Source organism: Taurulus bubalis, assembly GCF_910589615.1.
Source record: "Taurulus bubalis genome assembly, chromosome: 1".
Taxonomy (NCBI): domain Eukaryota; kingdom Metazoa; phylum Chordata; class Actinopteri; order Perciformes; family Cottidae; genus Taurulus; species Taurulus bubalis.
Window position 1 is genome coordinate 7,720,393 of NC_136589.1, and position 17,336 is coordinate 7,737,728.

Here is a 17,336-nt window from a genome sequence, read left to right on the forward strand (position 1 = left end):
CTGCCAGGATTCAGAGGGAAGACACTCTCCGTGTAAAACACCCATATGGTACAATGGAATCACTGCGAAGTAAAACGATGTTCCACGTCATTTCATGTGTTTTATTAAATATATAAAACAAATTGTGGAAGTCCTCGTTTAAAATCTAATTGACAAGCATGGACTGAGAGGATGTTCCTGAAAATAAATGATATGGACAGCAACGCTTTCCCCTTTCACTCAAGTATGGTCAAGACAAAGGGAGAGGAAATAGTTGCATTTAAGAACAGAAAGAAGCTTTGTTTTGACCACAATTAGACTGGATTTAGTTTAGCTTAAAGACTTAAGGGAAGCATGGCTCGCTCCCAAAACTAACTTCCTACCTCCCAGTGTCTGTAAAGCTCACCATTGACCTTTCAATTCAAAAAACAAGAACACAAATGCACCTCTTATGGAGGGCTAATGTGCCAGACTTTCTTGGAGGGACCACCTCTACATCAACAAACCAAAAGCAAGAAAACTCAAATAAATAGTGTTTGTATTTGTGCTATGCTAGGCTCACAGTCTGCTGGTGGTATCTAGCTCATAATTACTGGTTGTTAGCTTCCAGCTAACTGTTAGCAGTTGGTTAAGGTGAGGGTCCTTCTCCAGCATTAGAAGCAGGTGTCCCCTTCTTCACCTTGAAGTTCATACTGAGAGGAACACCTCCTGGTGCTCACCTGCAAGACCCTTACGATATTAATGTTATCCATGTTCCCTTTGTTGTGTGTGAATCTTCACAGGATAAGTAACAAAAGGTGTTACAAACAAAAGAAGGACCTGAAACATCCCCTAAAGTTACAATATTCTGTGATTCTGTGAAAAGAGAACCCCAAAAGACGAGTGATAGAAAATATAAAGTTCTCAGAGCAAAAGTACACAAACTAAAATGTTTGAAAGTCATAATTTGACATTTGGGGAAATATGCTTATTGGCTTTCTTGTCAAAGGTGAGTGAGAAGATTGATAATACTGTAAATGATTGTTCATTTCCCAATACATTTTCTCACCTTGCTTACTCTCAGCAAAAAAATGAATAAGCGTACCAAAACGTCAGATTATTATTTAATGAATACATATACTGGAAGGTGGAGGCTATGTGTTGAATTATTTTTTCTTTTTCTCATGAGACTGAAGTCAGCCAAGAAAGCAATGACACTGTCATATATATTAGCACATCGATAAGCCATTCTTCGCCACAAACACCATTATGACACTGAAGCTTTTGCAGTGAAATATGAGGCGTATCACCGGCCTCAGATTGGATGTGATGCCCGCTGTAGTGATACATCACGCGGCCACCTAAAGGCCCCCCTGTGATGTGATGTCCTTGAAGTAATATTGCGAGAGGAAGGAGGCAGGCGCCAGACTGCAGCCTCCTCACTTTGACAGGCATGCACACACCAACACAGTCTCAGGAAGTTAGTCTGAATATCCAGCTTCCTGCTGGAAATCAGAAGGGATTCCCCCTCAAACACACAGTTAACCCCTGACCCTAGACTTGTATAGTCTAAATAATAATAATTGTAGGGCTTTTGTTAGAATCCTTTTATTATATATTAGATTATAGTGTTTTCTAAATGATCCTTACTTGTTAGCCTTTTACTTTTTAATTTGTCACAAGGTATAGTACTTTTTGAGTTGTCTAAAGCGTTGAGAGGAAACTTTGAGAGACTACAACGGAGCTGAGGTCGTACGCATTCACATGGTAGCCCACCACCTGGAGAGTGCACAAGACAAGCCCCCGAGTTAGTCAGAGAGCAAGACGACCAGAACATGAGTCAATGTTGGATGTGTGTATGTCCACGTGGTGTGTGTGTGTGTGTGTGTGTGTGTGTGTGTGTGTGTGTGTGTGTGTGTGTCTGTGGTTACTGTGAATCATGTCTGCAGAAATGCATGAAGAGTTGTGCCAGGAAGCCATGAAGAGAGAGAGCAAAGTGGGAAAAGAGGGACAGACTGAGAGAGAACGTTATGATACTCTCTCTCAGCTGCTGGACCTTCGTAGTGGAGGGAGGGCATGAAAAGACGAGAGAGGAAGACGGAGCGATGGAGGAGAGTAGGACTGAGTAATGGAGAATATTCCAAGTGGGAGGTTTCAGCAATGTCTTTTTAAGGATTTCTTTCTTTCTTACAATAATTATGTATGTTGATAAACAATACGAGACTTTAAAACAAGTCTTAAAGACAACAGTGTGACCACCATCCATTTGTTCTAACATTGAGGTATTTCCTCTTGTTTACCTGCCACCTGATGAGGCAGTCTGTAAAAATGCTTTTGAAATGTTGAGCAGATTGTACATTCCTTTCCAGCAGACATTTCCGTTTGGAGGATCGTAGTCAAACTTTCCAGAAACCGATCTCAGTTTGTTTTTTACAACCTGCTCTGGTCGTTTTCATGCATTTCTTAGCAATGCATTCAGTTTCTCAGGGGCTATGACGATCAAAGATCTTTTTTAAAGTCTGATTGCCACAGAACTGTCAAACCAAACACACCTCAAGATGACTCGACTTCTTCATCAGTGGCGTTGACTGCAGACTGTGAGGAACTTGTCTATTGGATAATGATTCATTAATCTAAAACTTCTTTTTGTTAAACAACAAAGTATGTTGTGCACTAATCTATGACGTTGTCAGGATCACGCTTGGATTTACATGTGTTGGCAGAGTTATTTATGAAGTCATGTATATTAGGATGTGCTGAAATATCTGTTTCTTTGTGTGAATAATGCTCTGCAGTAACTGTGCTTCACCAGCTGTTCGCGGGTCGCTTCCACAGAGTTGTAAATGGTTGTTCGAGCAGCTCGCTGCATATGTAATGAATTCACACATAAAGGTGTTGCATTGGTTTAAAAAAAAACAACCTCTCACTGTAGCTTATTTCTGCCTTTGGAAGATTAAAAAGATCTCCAGCTGTCTGGATTGTTGCTGGTTGGACCTAATCAAACTGGATTCAGCATACCCAGTCTAACATAAGAAAGATATGCATGTAAATGGAATATTTCCCTTTGTTTTTAAGGTTACACATATTGCTCACTATTCAGAGCTAATACAGGGTCTAAAAGATACACTGCATGTATTTTTAATTATATTTGATCAAATAAATATAACACCTGTAGCCATTTTCTTTCATCATTAATTATCATGATCTTTAGTATAAAGAACTTCTGTGGTAGCTGCATTGACTATGAAAATTATATGTTACAACACATTTTTGGGAAAACAAATGAGTGATGAAAGTTGAAGTAAGTGAGGATGATCTGTTTTTAAATCATAATGGTTTCTGTCTCTCTCTCAAGCTTAATTGCATGTGCCAAACTCCACATTTTGCATTTTTCTCTGGGAGACTCAACGTGAGCCAGCGATATATTGGAGTAAAGTTTCCTGCTCACGCATATGATGATCACATCAGTTTCTGCCATCAGCGTTATCATATTCATGCGAGAAGTAATAGAGCTAACGTCTGATTGTAGTGTCATAATTAATGATCCATTAATTTGTATCATTATTGCTCTTCTTTAGATTTAATACAACACTGACTTTGTATCAACTTTGTATCAACTAGTCATATAATTGATGAGAAGGTAGCTAGTTTTTGGAGGTTATTATAATTTGTATTGTATTATTGGAGCTTTTGTACCATGGAGCTTTTTAATTTAACACTGCAGCAGTTCTATGATTTATATGGTTCATATTGCATTGCAAAGCATTTCTTTTTGTCAATGTAATAATTTCAGAGCCAACAGCATATAGATGAAGCATGATAATGAAAACTGTGATCACATGTCCTGCAAAGTGATGGATAAAGAGTACAACAATATTAAGTGGTAGGCATTGCCCTTTAACGTCTGCCATCTAAAAATATTAGCAATTACCCAGCCTGATATAACACACACACACACACACACACACACACACACACACACACACACACACACACACACACACACACACACACACACACACACACTTGTCCCAGCATGTGTTACAGTCATGGGCAAATGTATTCCCTAAGAACCAAAGCTAATTAACCCATCTTATTATCCTAGGAATAGTCTCTGCAGGGTACACAACAAGTAATGAGGATTAGTGTGTGTGTGTGTGTGTGTGTGTGTGTGTGTGTGTGTGTGTGTGTGTGTGTGTGTGTGTGTGTGTGTGTTTGTGGGAGAGACATTTCACTTTAGAGTTAAAAGGTCAAATTATGGGTATCCAATGGCCTAACAAACCCGAGACCGTTGATATATAATATGGCAATATAGCTTTCAATAATTTATAATTTCTCATGACTCAGACTTGCTTTTATTTCAAAGTGACACCACCTCTAATCAAAACATTTACACTGTTATTATTGTAGAGTTATAGATGATAGCCCTCTCGTGTTAAATACAAAGCTACAACCAGCAGCTGGTTAGAAATTAATCAAATGAGATATAATGTGTTCATTAAAGAACTTTTAAGGTGGATTTTTTTATCTTCAGACAGATCCATCTCATCATACGATCTTCTCAACAAACTCTTGGAAGGATTGCGACCATGTGATATCACTCTAAAGATTATGAAATGCTAACCTTTTCTCAGCATTTCTCATTTCAAAGGTGTTAAACTGACATGTTAAACACTGTTCATTTCTCTCTCTGGACACTGATCTAAGTGAGTGCAGCTGTTCAGATTGGGGCATTGTTCTTTCATCACTGTATTTTCTTCAAATGACGCAATGCGGACACCTCTAGGACCGTAACTGGTCTCCAGCTGGTCACAGCAAATGAGACGGCAGAGGCTAAAAACAGCACAGCAGCTGCACCTCTGCATCACATCTCAGACAGGTTGACCTGAGCGCTACACAGGTTTTGCTTTTATTAGTTTTATGTGGCATGATTGGCAATTGTTTGTGGTCACAACATATGTTACTGAATAAACACAAACTCGTTATGTGCCTGTACAAGGAATCAAGTTTACTGAGTTATGTTGATAACCGGCTTTATGATCTTAGGGTCTTTATACTGCAAAACACACAACTACTTTTAAAAAGCAACAGTCCATTAATCAATTCATGTCAAAGAAAGATGAACATAATAAAGCTTACATTTCATTATTTGTATGCCTAATAACATAAACATACGTCACCACAATTTGAACGGATAAGGCATTTAATGCTCCAAGTTGTTCTGTTTTAATTGACGGGGAGACCGAGGGGCGACTGTGGCTCAGTGGTAGAGCAGGGTCATCCTTCAATCGGCAGTTCAATCCCCGGCTCCACTAGTCCATGTCGATGTGTCCTTGGGCAAGACACCTAACCCTAAATTGCTCCCTTAACTGTTCCTACGGTGGCTCCTGCCATCAGTGTATGAATGGGTGTGAATGGGTGAATGATGACAAGTAGTCAGAAGACTATGATGCCATTTATAAATGTAACATTTTCAAATGTTACATAATTTTGTGGTCTCATGATAGTTGCAAAGATGAGTGTATGAATTAGGCTACTATACATAAAGAATGGATCAAAAGCTGGTTGTTTATTAAACTAAAATGTTATCACTGGCTGAATACGTCATCAAACATGCAATTGATGTAGAACAACTAGGCTTTCATTCATACAGTTTGCTTGAAGTGAGCTGTTTTATTCATACCACAGGTTGCTTCAGCCAAGAAATCAGATTTATTAAAGACGGGGTCCAACCATGCGGATAATCACATGGCTATAGCTATAGCTTGGCTTTTTTTTGGTTGCTATACCAATTCATGTGGTAACATGCAAGCTGGTTAGTAATCTCTCTTTTTCTTTCCTGTCTTTGATTTCTTTACATTTATACTTTTACGGAGATACTTATTATACACCTAAGGACATTCCTCAAGTGTATTTATGAGCATTGCCAGTCGGATGCAATAGGGATGTAATACCCATAACCACAGACTCTATGCTGTTTTCTATATTCTGTTCTTGCCTTTATTCATATTGGTTGTAATCGTATATTTGGCACCAGTTGTTTCATTTCTGGTTGTAACCATTCAAGCACCACATTGCAAATCAACCTATAATGTTAGAATTTGATGGTGGTGCTAAACCAATTACCTCGAGTAAGAGTCTGAAGACTTCTGTTGTCTTTGTAGCACTTGTGGTTATTTGATTAATCACAGTTGTATGTGGTAATATTCACAGCTAAAGCACAATAAACTGAAATGGTGGGCTCACAGCAGGCAGGTTAATCTGGCCGTGGATACAATAAAGCTACTTGTTTGTTGGTCATATTTGGATAAATGATCAAAATGGGACCGGTAAAGATGTATTCATAAGCTATTCATTGAAAAAGCTTATCAGCTTAACAATAAACACCCAAAAACTATTATCACAATTTAGCAACACTTGTCTTGTAATTGTTTAATTATTCACCAGTGTCAGCTGAAAACAGCACTCTTGAAATCCACTATTTAATGTAACCACCATAAATATTTAAATAGTGTATCACAAATGTATTTACAGTACTTGGAGAGCATATTGACCTCTTCCATTTAGTTATTTTTCTACAAAAACTGCATAATTTATGAATGGCTGACACATAGGCCATGATACTGGGGCACCATCTGGGACTCACAAACTGGCTCTCATCAATGTATTATCAAAACGTGACTCTGAGCTGAGGGAAAAGAGAGAGAGGAGGAAAAGAGAATAAGCATATTTTCGGGTGAATTTTTCTTTAACACTGCATGAACCTGAGATAATTTTTTCTTTTGCTGATAACTTTTTAGAGACTATCTGGGTCCTCATTTTACAATACAACCATTTTCCTGATGACTGATGAGTGCCAGTTGCCACCCATGAGGAGCTGGCAGTCTGAAACAAGGCCATGATGATAATTTGCTCCAATTAATGGTGTAAAATTATGGATGGGAACACACCGCGGATATCTGGGTGCTGTGCTGTCCTTAGACAGATTCCATCAGCCTCATCACTACACTGTTCACTTTTGCTTCTTTTTTCCCCCATTCATCACTTCTTCCACCCTACTTGTACATTTTGGAGGCCACCGTTTGTCATGAAAACTAAAACTGTTGGCGAGTGGAAAATCAGTGCTAAAGTTGTGTTGTGGAAACTAGGCATAACAGTATATTTTGACATTTTAGGAAAAATATTGTACTGGCTTTCTTGCCAATAGTTAGATAACATGTTTGACATTTGAATAGCTGCAGAAGTTTACGAGCTTAGATTAGCATTAAGAGAGTAAAGAATTGTCCCCACGTAAAACCACACTCAAATTGTTACATTCAAAATGACAAAAAGTATATTAATTATTTAGCTTTAGAGGAGCTGTGGGTTTTGTTAGTTTGTTACAGGGCTAGTCGGTTGTTTCGGTGTCCAGTCTTTTTGCTATGAGACGTGAGAGGGGTTTTCATTTAGGTATATTTCCCAAAATGTAAAACTACTGTATTTCATTAAGGTGCAGTGTTCAGATTAAGGAAAGCAGATTAAGCTAAATCAAAACTATTTGAATTACAGATATTTGCATCTGCTTCACGGGAAACATGTTGATCTTAAACCCAGCATAATAAAAAAAAGCAGCAACAGGTCCACAGTGAGAGGGAGCGCAACGCTGCACTTATGGGCCATCAGCAGCTCCACTTATGGACGCAATTTACTTTGCATCACAAAGCAATCATGTTTAGAGGGCAAACCCACTAATAAGACAGAAACACGACAAAGGTCCTAAAATAGAAACAACAGAGTGAATTCAATGGAGCTGCAGCCGCTCTTGTGGCGCTCTTCCTGTTGTGAGTCATAAGTGTTAGTTTTGGAGTCTTGATGACGCGGGCGGATGCGTGGGTGACAGTGGGGGAGGGATGGGTGGGTGACAGTGGGGGAGGGATGGGTGGGTGCTCGGGGGGCCGCAGCAGATGCATCGCCTGCGTTCCCCCAGACCCTTGTGATCCACTCAGTCTCGGCTTCATTCAGATGGTTGTTGCTACGAGACAACATGGGAGATGACAATCAAACTCAACACGCAGACAAACACACACAGTAGCTGTATGTTTGTACACATTCAGATTATTTTTTTTCTATTTCTGAAACTATTGATATGTCTGGACAAAGTTTTTAAACTTAGTGTGGAGACCAGGGTAATTTAACTGTGAACACGGAACAAATTATCTGCAGCGGTCAGCATATTACAATGGCCTTTTTAGTCAAATGAAGATGAGTTGCATTTTGGGTGATCAGGGCAGCTCCTGGCTCTGGGGCTCACTTCATCTCATGTGGATGATGAGGAGGACAGAGTTTGGGAGCTTTTCTAATCATCATAAAGCTCTGTGCACTGCTCTGGTATTTCCTCTTCCAAAGTTGAAGGCCATTCAGTCTATAAAAGCTTCATATCGATGCCAAAAAGGGGTATAACTTCATAACCCCACTGAGGAAACTAACTCTAAAGCCTTGTGTTAAAGGAACTTGTACCCAGATATGTAAATGTATTAATTCAACATTGAGATATAGTCAGTGTGTCACAGATTAAATGTTGAAAAGATAATTATTATATAAATATAAAGGCATATATATTTTATGGAAAGACAAAATATCGTCTCATCGTCTCAATCCACATTGCCAACAAAATTAAAAAAACATTTCTGCCTGAAAATATTTCACTGATGAATCATTTGTCTTTTTCTTTCTGAAAAGCTAGAAATGTCAGCTTTGTTCAGTTGATGATAAAACCATTTCCGTGCACTTTCAACTATTACTTAGGATTGGAAATGCTTATGCAGCATTTTCAGACGTGAACCGTGAATGGAGGCACGAGGAAAGGTGCCAATAAATAATAGGCTACCTACTGTGCCGTGTTTCCTAACACCTGCTCCATGAGCGTGATAGAGTGATCTGTGCTCCCCTGGTTTCGCTTCAGCACAGCTGTAGCTCACAATCAACCTCCCTGCCGCAGCCATGCTCGAAACATTTGTCAGACAGATTAATCAAAACCACAAACCCTAACAATGTTTCTGTCCAAAGTAAAACTTCAAGACACAAGACAATTCTCCCTCCACGAAGGGAAACCAAAAAGCAATTCATTTGATCATATTGCCCCTGAAAGTAACAAATGAGCTTGAAACCTGGCAGTCTCAGGGCAGCATGAGAAAACATTAAGAACATGGAGGGAAGTTTCGGTTTCCAGTGACAGGTCTACTTGTGAAGAGCTTCCAGCAACATAAGGAGACATTGATAAAAAGCTCCGAGGTCAGGGAGATGGAGAGGCCATGCTGGCCCGTCAGGATGACAGATACTCTACCTGACGGCGTGTTTGCTGCTTCGCTGCCACTTATCAGAGCGGGAACTTGTCTGGAGCGACTGCTCGCATGGTGGAGACACAACAAGTGGGTGGGACCAAGTGGGTGCCTTGCAAGTCGCAATTATTAGTCAAACTCAAGTAATAAAGTCACTAATTTACCTAATTTAATGTCTTTCTTTCTTTCTTTTTTTAAGTTCAAACACAGTGAGATACAATAAATTCACAGAAATGTTTTTTTTTTTTTGCGATGCTAGCAGTGTGGCTCTAATGTCAATGTTAGTCTCTTCAGCCTCTTCCCAAACACACGGTGTCAAATACAGACGCTTTGTCGTGCTCCTCGGCCTCTGATACCAACACACAAGGCACTCTTTAGCGCTTGAGTGAGACGCACCACGATTTAAATGAGTACAATGTAAATCCATCAGCGTCTTATTCAGACACTCAGAGAAAATGCTCCAGGAGTACGATGATTTAATAACCCAAAAAACACATTCCAAGTCTGTTTTGATTTGGTCAAGTCCAAACTCATCAGATTCATGACTCAAGTCTGACTCGCATTTACAGCTGTGCGTAGCACACCGTTTCATTACTATAAAGAGTTTGATTTTACTTATATTTTACAGAACAACAATGAAGTCACTAAGTGTGAGGACTTTCAGCAGCTCAGGAACCTCCACAAACTGCCCATACACACGTGTAATAACCTGCTTTGAAATCTTTTCTACAAACTCGTAGTGATGAAAATGTCCCAGTGTCACTTTGAACCGAAGGCCTGTATTTATAAGTTTAACAAAGCCTCATTCTGACACTGAGCTCTATTTATTGAGCTCTCCACAGACAGACTCTAAAATAGGTAGGAAGTCCATCGTGGAAGGTAAAGAGGGACAAAGTAGGCCAAGGACTCTCACAGAAAATAGACTACGTTTCACTGAAGGGCCAGATCATCATGGGAAAGAATGTGGGTTAACAATAATTAAAACTCAGAGTAAAAGCCATTATCTCCTTCCCCCTTTCTCTACAGCTTCTAACAATCCCATTCACTGACAGAAAACACGGCTTTCATTTGATTGGTGAAATCAGATGTATCTGCTTGACGTTTGTGTCAAATGTGTGTGATACATTTCAAAGGTTTATCACACACTCTATTTATGTTTATCAGTACTCTATTATAGAATAAGAAACTCATTAATTGTGTTCACCTGCAGTGCCCCCATGTGGTGATAGTTGGCACTGCAAAGACACATTAATTGTTCCCACAGACAACACATGGTCAGTTTCAAAACATCAGCAAATCTTTATTTACAAGTCCGAACATGACAAAAATAAAATTAAATAAACATGTGGTGGTGGTGGTGGGTTCAACCCTGCAAATGATGAATCCCTTTAACAGGACAAGAGAAACAAAGTCAAAAGTTCTTTGTGAAAAATCCTCAACTAAATTCTTCTCTATTTATCAGCAGGACTAGTGATGCAGTTGGCAGAGTATGCTGTGTAAGGTTTAACATCTTTAGTAAGGACACACGATTAATATATTTAAACTTGCATATAGTAGTTTTTTCTCATCCAGTCACTTTATACTTCACTCTGTCCGATGAGGAAATTAACTATTGAGAAGATCACCGAGGACAAGTTGAGTGCCAACTCTAGCAGGACGAAACACACTTTAACTCCACTGCATACGGCGACACACACACACACACACACACACACACACACACACACACACACACACACACATAACTGTTCATACAGCAACACTACACGTAAGGACTCCCATGCAGGCATAAACATGGCGGATAAAAAGAGTGACATATGGAGGTAAAAGGGACTTAAGAGCAAGTATTTTCTTGTTGGGGGTTATTTTCAACACACACAACTGGTTTGTTTGAGAGAGAAAAACATGGGAAATAACAAAGATGAAGATGGAGATAGAGGGCACATTCAGTAAAGGGCCAGCAATGAGGGGTGGGCTAAACAAACCCATGGCACTTGAACTAATAAGGGAATAGAATCAGGCAACAGATTCGTGGTAAGGCGTCAACAAGAATATTCATCGTTATCATCGCGACTCACACAACAAGCACTTTACCCATAGCTTTGTCAAAACTCTGCATACAGAATGTTCTGTTATGTTGCGTCAAAAAAAAGGTGATTTCAGCGAGTACTTATAACAATGTACACAGAGTGGAAAACTGGAAATGTGTGTCTAAAGAGACCTGTAAGCTTGTATCGGTCATTGCCTGGAAACACAAATGACTACAAACAATGATGGGTGCACATTTCATTCACACTTTTTTTTTTTTTTTTACACCACACAGGTAACTCTTATATATATTCTCGTTTCCGTTTCAATATCAGTCCTATGGTTCAGTGACTATTCATCTATATATCAATCACAAACAAGAGGACAGGCGTAAGAGGTGCAGTGGAGCAAGCAACATGATGTACACAATGCTGTGCACGTTTGCAGACTCACACCTGTAATGCAAATAACAGCAAAGATCTGAAGTTTCCCACACACTCCGATACGAAACAGCACATTTCTGCTTGTACAGTAGATGTTTCATTTGTACATGAAATGCTTTCAAGTATGTTAGAGGGCTTCTTGACACTGAAAAAAACAACCAAATGTGTATTTGCATCTCTTCTGTGAAAAATTGAAAAGGAACAAAGAATTGTCTTTATAGCTGAATATAGGGCTACTTTTTTTAAAGGGACATTCCTGATAACGTCCCAAAACGTTGTGATGTTTGTTTGGATATCAGCCCCTCCACGATCTCCTTTAACAGTCAAAGAAATGCATCTAAAATCCAAATAGCACAAACAGAGTACGTTTTTTGACCGCAGTCAGTTGAGAATTTAACCAAAAATAAATTTAACATAAAAGTTTTTTCCCAAGAGAGAAATAAACTGGATGCAATATGCGATTATTGTTATCAAGTGTTGGCAGATCCGCCTCACACTGCACCAGCAGATTTTAAATGTCTGAGACAGAGTGTTTTTTGTTCTAGCTATGGCTGACAGCTATTGCCTTGGGCCTGAGGAGCAAAGATGTGGATCCATGGGTACATATTCCACAGGGAAAGGCCTAAAATAATGAGGAGGAAAAAATGAACACAACAACTAATAACCCAGTGAGCTAAAAACATTCTGCCACCGATCGCATTATCAATGATAACCTACCACATGCCTTCAATGGCTCATTATACAAAATATAGTTAAAAAAAAACTACTTTCCATAACCCTGTCCTGACTTACATGGAGCAGCAGGAGCGGGTATTGATGAGAAACACGTGGTTAGGCTACTTCCGTTTCACAGCGTCAGTATCTTCTTCTTTCAGGACAAACTTTTTCCTCAGAGCTTCTGAAATTAGAGAAGCTGAGTCCTCCTCTCTCAGGGATGTGCAGCCTCGGTTGTACCTGCAACGACACCCACCAAAAAATACAAACCAAGCACATTTAGCAGGAATCATCTTAAAAATAAATATTGAAACAAAATTGTAATTAGACGTCTGTATAGCAAACATGGCTTTATAAAGACAAACGCATGTAGTCCAACTGCCAGCTCTTACCTGTCCTTGCTCATCTTCATGCGGTTCATGTCCTTCAGGATGTCCATAACATCAGCAAAGCTGGTAGACTTTGATAGCGACACTGTATCCTCCTCTGCCTCCCGGAAGTCCATGCTGGGTCTATCAAGGTCAAAGGTCGCTGATGCCGTCATGGAAACAGGAGGCAGAGGGTCGGGGACAAGCTCCGACACCACAGAGACCACATCTTCCTCTTCTTCATCCTCTTCCTCCTCCTCCTCTGTGACATCACTGATGACAAAGGAAGCGGCAGCTGCGGCGGCCGGCTGGTAGGGCACCGTCTCGAAAGGCGCCATGGAGAAGCTCATACTTGTGTCGTCTGGGGAGAGCAGGTCAGGGGTCAGGGGGTTGGAGCCTGAAAGAAAGAAGAAGAGCAGGGAAGAGAAGAGTCTTGTTTGTGGGTACTTGTTTAATGAAGTTTGGGGTGGACAGTGTTGATCTGAATATCAAAAGCACAGAGAGAGAAATGCCATTTCTAATGTGAATTTAATTGTTGCTTTCAGTGGCTCTCCTCCAAGGCTCCATTATAGCTGGAGTGGAATGCTGTGGGAGAGTCTACGCTCCAATCACATTTTCTCTTAAGTAGTATGTGATTTCTTCATGAGAAAAGCATTTATTCTTTTTTCTTCCCCTGAAAGCCCAAATGCGTCAAGGATCACATTATCTACCTCACAGCTTAACAGTATGATTCTATTGAAAACACTATCACTGCGCATGAGAACCTGAACTCTTTGAGGACCTTCCCCATTCAGTCTCGGTACAAAATTTAGGAAGCAGGCTCGTTTAACAATAGTCTTCTAATCCGATAGCTGAAGTTGATGATCCTTGTGTGTCTCTTTTAGACATCAGAAAGTATCTTTAAAACCAGTGGGAATACAATATTTTTGAATATGTGAAACTTTCCCATGACAAATGCTGAAATTTTCAAAGAAAGACACAACTGCCACTGAACCGCAGAGATTATCTTTTGCCAATGGCCTACAAAGTGATGCCAAGACATCTTGGTACCAAAGAGCTTTAGGAGAATCAGGGCAGCTGACTTGGCAACAAAAGGATCACAGTCACACAAAGACAGTATCTCAGCAGTGAAACATGGACTCAATATAGCAATTTTCATTCAACATTGTTGTGCGCAGCTTCAGGAAACATAGTCTGAAGTATCAATAAAGAATATCAAGTTGAGTGTCAAACCAGTTGTCATGATCTATAGTGGACATGTCTATGTATTGCGAGTACACTTACATTTTGGTGTTGGTTACCTACCAGAATCACTTGACACAATCTTGGCGATCTGTGCACGGAGTCTGCCGAGCTCGTCTTGCAGGGCAGTAGTACGGTTTAGTGCCGTCACCCCCGGCTTCCTAAGCCCCTCCACCCTTTTGCAATCACGGCGGAAGTTGGGTACAGATGAGTTCCTGTGGAGCACCAGGAGAGGCGTGGGCCGCCATTCGTGTTTCAGAGGTCGACTGTCGCTCCTGAAAAGAAAAGAGTGGGCGATAAGCGTTACTGAACAGTAATCTTTATTCTATCAGAGTCCAGGTTTTGAAGTATGCTGCAAGTTATCTCATGTCTCGCTTTCCTTTTACGTATTCTTCAGAAAATGCCCTAGTACTAATCAATACTTTATCAGCAGTTTATTACAGATGCAGCCCAAACCAATCAAACTAGAATAAACCATACATTTGTTACATTTATAATGTTCAGTTTTCAGCACTACCTACAGCTGCAAAAACTGTACTGCATTTATTTAGGCTGTATATGTGCACCGACTAAGATGGATAGTCTGGAATAATGCAATTATAGATCAGTGACTTGGCACTACTCCATAACCTTAGTGGGTGTGTCTCAGGGCGTGAGTGGATATTTACCGCACTCTGGCATATGTCTCCTCTTCATCAGCAACAATCCAGGCTATGTCTGCCAAGGTAGGAACAATGGGGCCAGCCATAGGCCGAAGAGCAGGCATGCCCGGTAGTTCCTGATGCACAAGGAAACAAGTTAATGTTGCATTTACATTGCAAAAAAGGGAACATTGTTGATAGATAAAAAAAAAAAAAATACATGCAGGACATGAAGGATCTGATATTTACCTGGAAACATGCCCTTTGTGGAGGTCTGAGTGGAAGAGTGGAACCTATTCTTCTCACAACACTACGAGTGGATCCATGAGGCTTATTCTGCCAGATAGGAATAACTTCCTGTAAAGCATATATTATAAAAAAAAACACAGTCTCTACACAACGTATACGGATGGATCTATAGTTTATTCATCCCCATGGGGAAATTTGTTGATAAAGTAGCAGCTTAAAGACACAAAAATAAAAATAACAGGGATGAAAGATATATATACACAGCGCAGAGAGTATCAATTTAGGAAATTAAATGTAAACAATAGAGAAAGTGCAAAAATGCAAAGTATGTGTAGTGTAGTGTATATGAAGTGTATATAAACATGTACAGTGAGTAACAAACAACAAAAGCGGTGCAAGGGCTATTGATTGATTATATATATATTATTATTAATATATATATATATATATATATATATATATATATATATGTTGATTATATAATACTTAAATGTCAGTCTCTGAGCCCATCATTTGCATAGCTGCAGAGTATTGTGTGAGAAAGGCAGTGTTAAGCTAAACAGTGTTAAAAGACATCATTAACAGCAAAGGAAGCAAGCTTACTGTATCCGTTTCCATGGTGAAGATGGAAGTTGCACACCAACCCTCTGTGCTGACAGCGGCCGATGACAGAGCAGTTCAGTGGACAGATGCCATGTCACAGCGACTGCCAACTCTTGGAATATAAATTAGTGATTAGTTAAAAGCATCTGTTGAGAGACACAAGCAGGAGGAGAACATTGCATTACTTCACTCACCAACTTAAAAGGGAAATTGCTTAGAAATGATAACTAAGCGTCGCAAAACTTAATGATTATTTTGATGATTGCTTGCAGGTAACTTTTTTTCAAGTGAAAACTTTTGTTCAAGTGAACTGCATGGGTTGGATATAAATGGCTTCTTGTTTTTTAAAGTTATAAATGATCATTATAAATTATAAATGTGAGAGGCCTGAGTACTGGACAAGAAGCTCCACAACAAACATGGCCCGTCACACGCAAGCCAACAGAAAGCATGATCACTAGATGTCCAAAGTAAAAAAGAAGTCGTTATGTTTGGCTTCAGGAGCTAAACAATAAAAGAGCAAGACATTATTAGCTAATTAACGGATATTAAAAGGTTTGGCGAACCAACTCCTACCAGTGTTGGTACCATGTAATTAGTGTTCTCCTCGTGATACTAAGGCCACACAAATATATTAATGAGCCGGGAACAACAGCCAGCTAGCTAACCAACGTCCTGCTTGTTAAATAGCTGACGTTGGATGTGGTTGCATTGACGACACCGTAGATGGAGACTGATGACCGACCGGACAGCAGCTTTAGTTGCGGTGTTTTGTGGACACCATTGCTCGGTCGATCATCAGTCGGTAGCTACGTTACGGGCATCAAACACAGTGAGCGTCCGTTAGCTTAGCAGCAGCAATAAAGGCCCCCTGGTTGACCCTCAACGGGCACCGACATCACTATTTTTCACCGTGTTTCCCTTCCCCTGACGAAATTAAATCAACGCCCGCAAGAACGCAACTTACGGTAGATTTCGCCTGCAAATGGGAACGCTGAGCAGTTCAATTATTCACGAGCAGCCGCTTCTCCTCTTCGTCTTTCAGCTGGGAGTTGTGTGTTTTCGCTCATTAGGCCGGAAAACCTGTTCCTCCCTTTCCCGTGATTTGATTGGCTGAAAGCCCGTGAGCTTCCTTCATTGAAACCTGTGCAACAGCGCCCCCAGAGGTGGAGGGGAGCAGATACGTGCTAAATACTAAACAACTGTAACTTTACTTTGGAAAATGGGTTATTTTGATCCACTAAATATGACAGGAACTTTTGCCCTCAGTTTAACTTTTTTATTACTATTATTTTGACCGAATTATATAACAAAGAAATATCCATTTGACCCATCAGCAACCACCTAAAGATGCTGCATCTGAACATATTATCATCTCTATGTCTATGCTTGTAAACCCTCAATTTCCTCATCTTCTGTGGAGCTCTACATGTAGAAGAAACACCTTTTTTATGATGTAATTGTAAAACTATTGATCTATAAACATCAAGCATAGGAAGAAGAAAAGTCTCAATCAGGCACATTACACGAGAAAGACATCACATAGAGTAAAAAAAAAGCACACCTTATAATAGATAAAGTACACAATATCCAAACTAATACAATAACAATAACTCATTTCAGAATAAGTAAACGAAAGAGAACGGTCCTCAACATAGACTGTATATAGCTCAAGATGTATCACTCCCATCTACTTCCGCCTTCACTGCTGTCAGCTGGCCCACCGGGATCTATCTTGACTGGGCGGAGCTTGAATATTGAACTTGTAACTGT

At 39.9% G+C, this 17,336-nt stretch overlaps 1 protein-coding gene across 1 annotated transcript; it reads right to left on the reverse strand.

Moving 5' to 3' along the window:
- Positions 1-10,550: 10,550 nt before the first annotated feature.
- On the reverse strand, positions 10,551-16,589 carry mtfr1l (mitochondrial fission regulator 1-like). The gene is made up of 8 exons (XM_079226182.1): positions 16,531-16,589; positions 15,564-15,675; positions 14,961-15,068; positions 14,739-14,848; positions 14,134-14,345; positions 12,853-13,225; positions 12,539-12,700; positions 10,551-12,368 (listed from the first exon to the last, which is right to left on the reverse strand). The coding sequence occupies exons 2-7, from the start codon at positions 15,576-15,578 to the stop codon at positions 12,583-12,585; spliced, it is 936 nt and encodes a 311-aa protein (XP_079082308.1). The 5' UTR covers positions 15,579-15,675; positions 16,531-16,589; the 3' UTR covers positions 10,551-12,368; positions 12,539-12,582.
- Positions 16,590-17,336: the final 747 nt, after the last annotated feature.

Coding starts and splice junctions, on each gene's coding strand:
- mtfr1l (XM_079226182.1), bottom strand. Junction 14,346..14,738: donor GAGACATATGCCAGAGTGCG/GTAAATATCCAC, acceptor TTTTCTTTTCAG/GAGCGACAGTCGACCTCTGA. Junction 12,701..12,852: donor ATGAAGATGAGCAAGGACAG/GTAAGAGCTGGC, acceptor GTGTCGTTGCAG/GTACAACCGAGGCTGCACAT.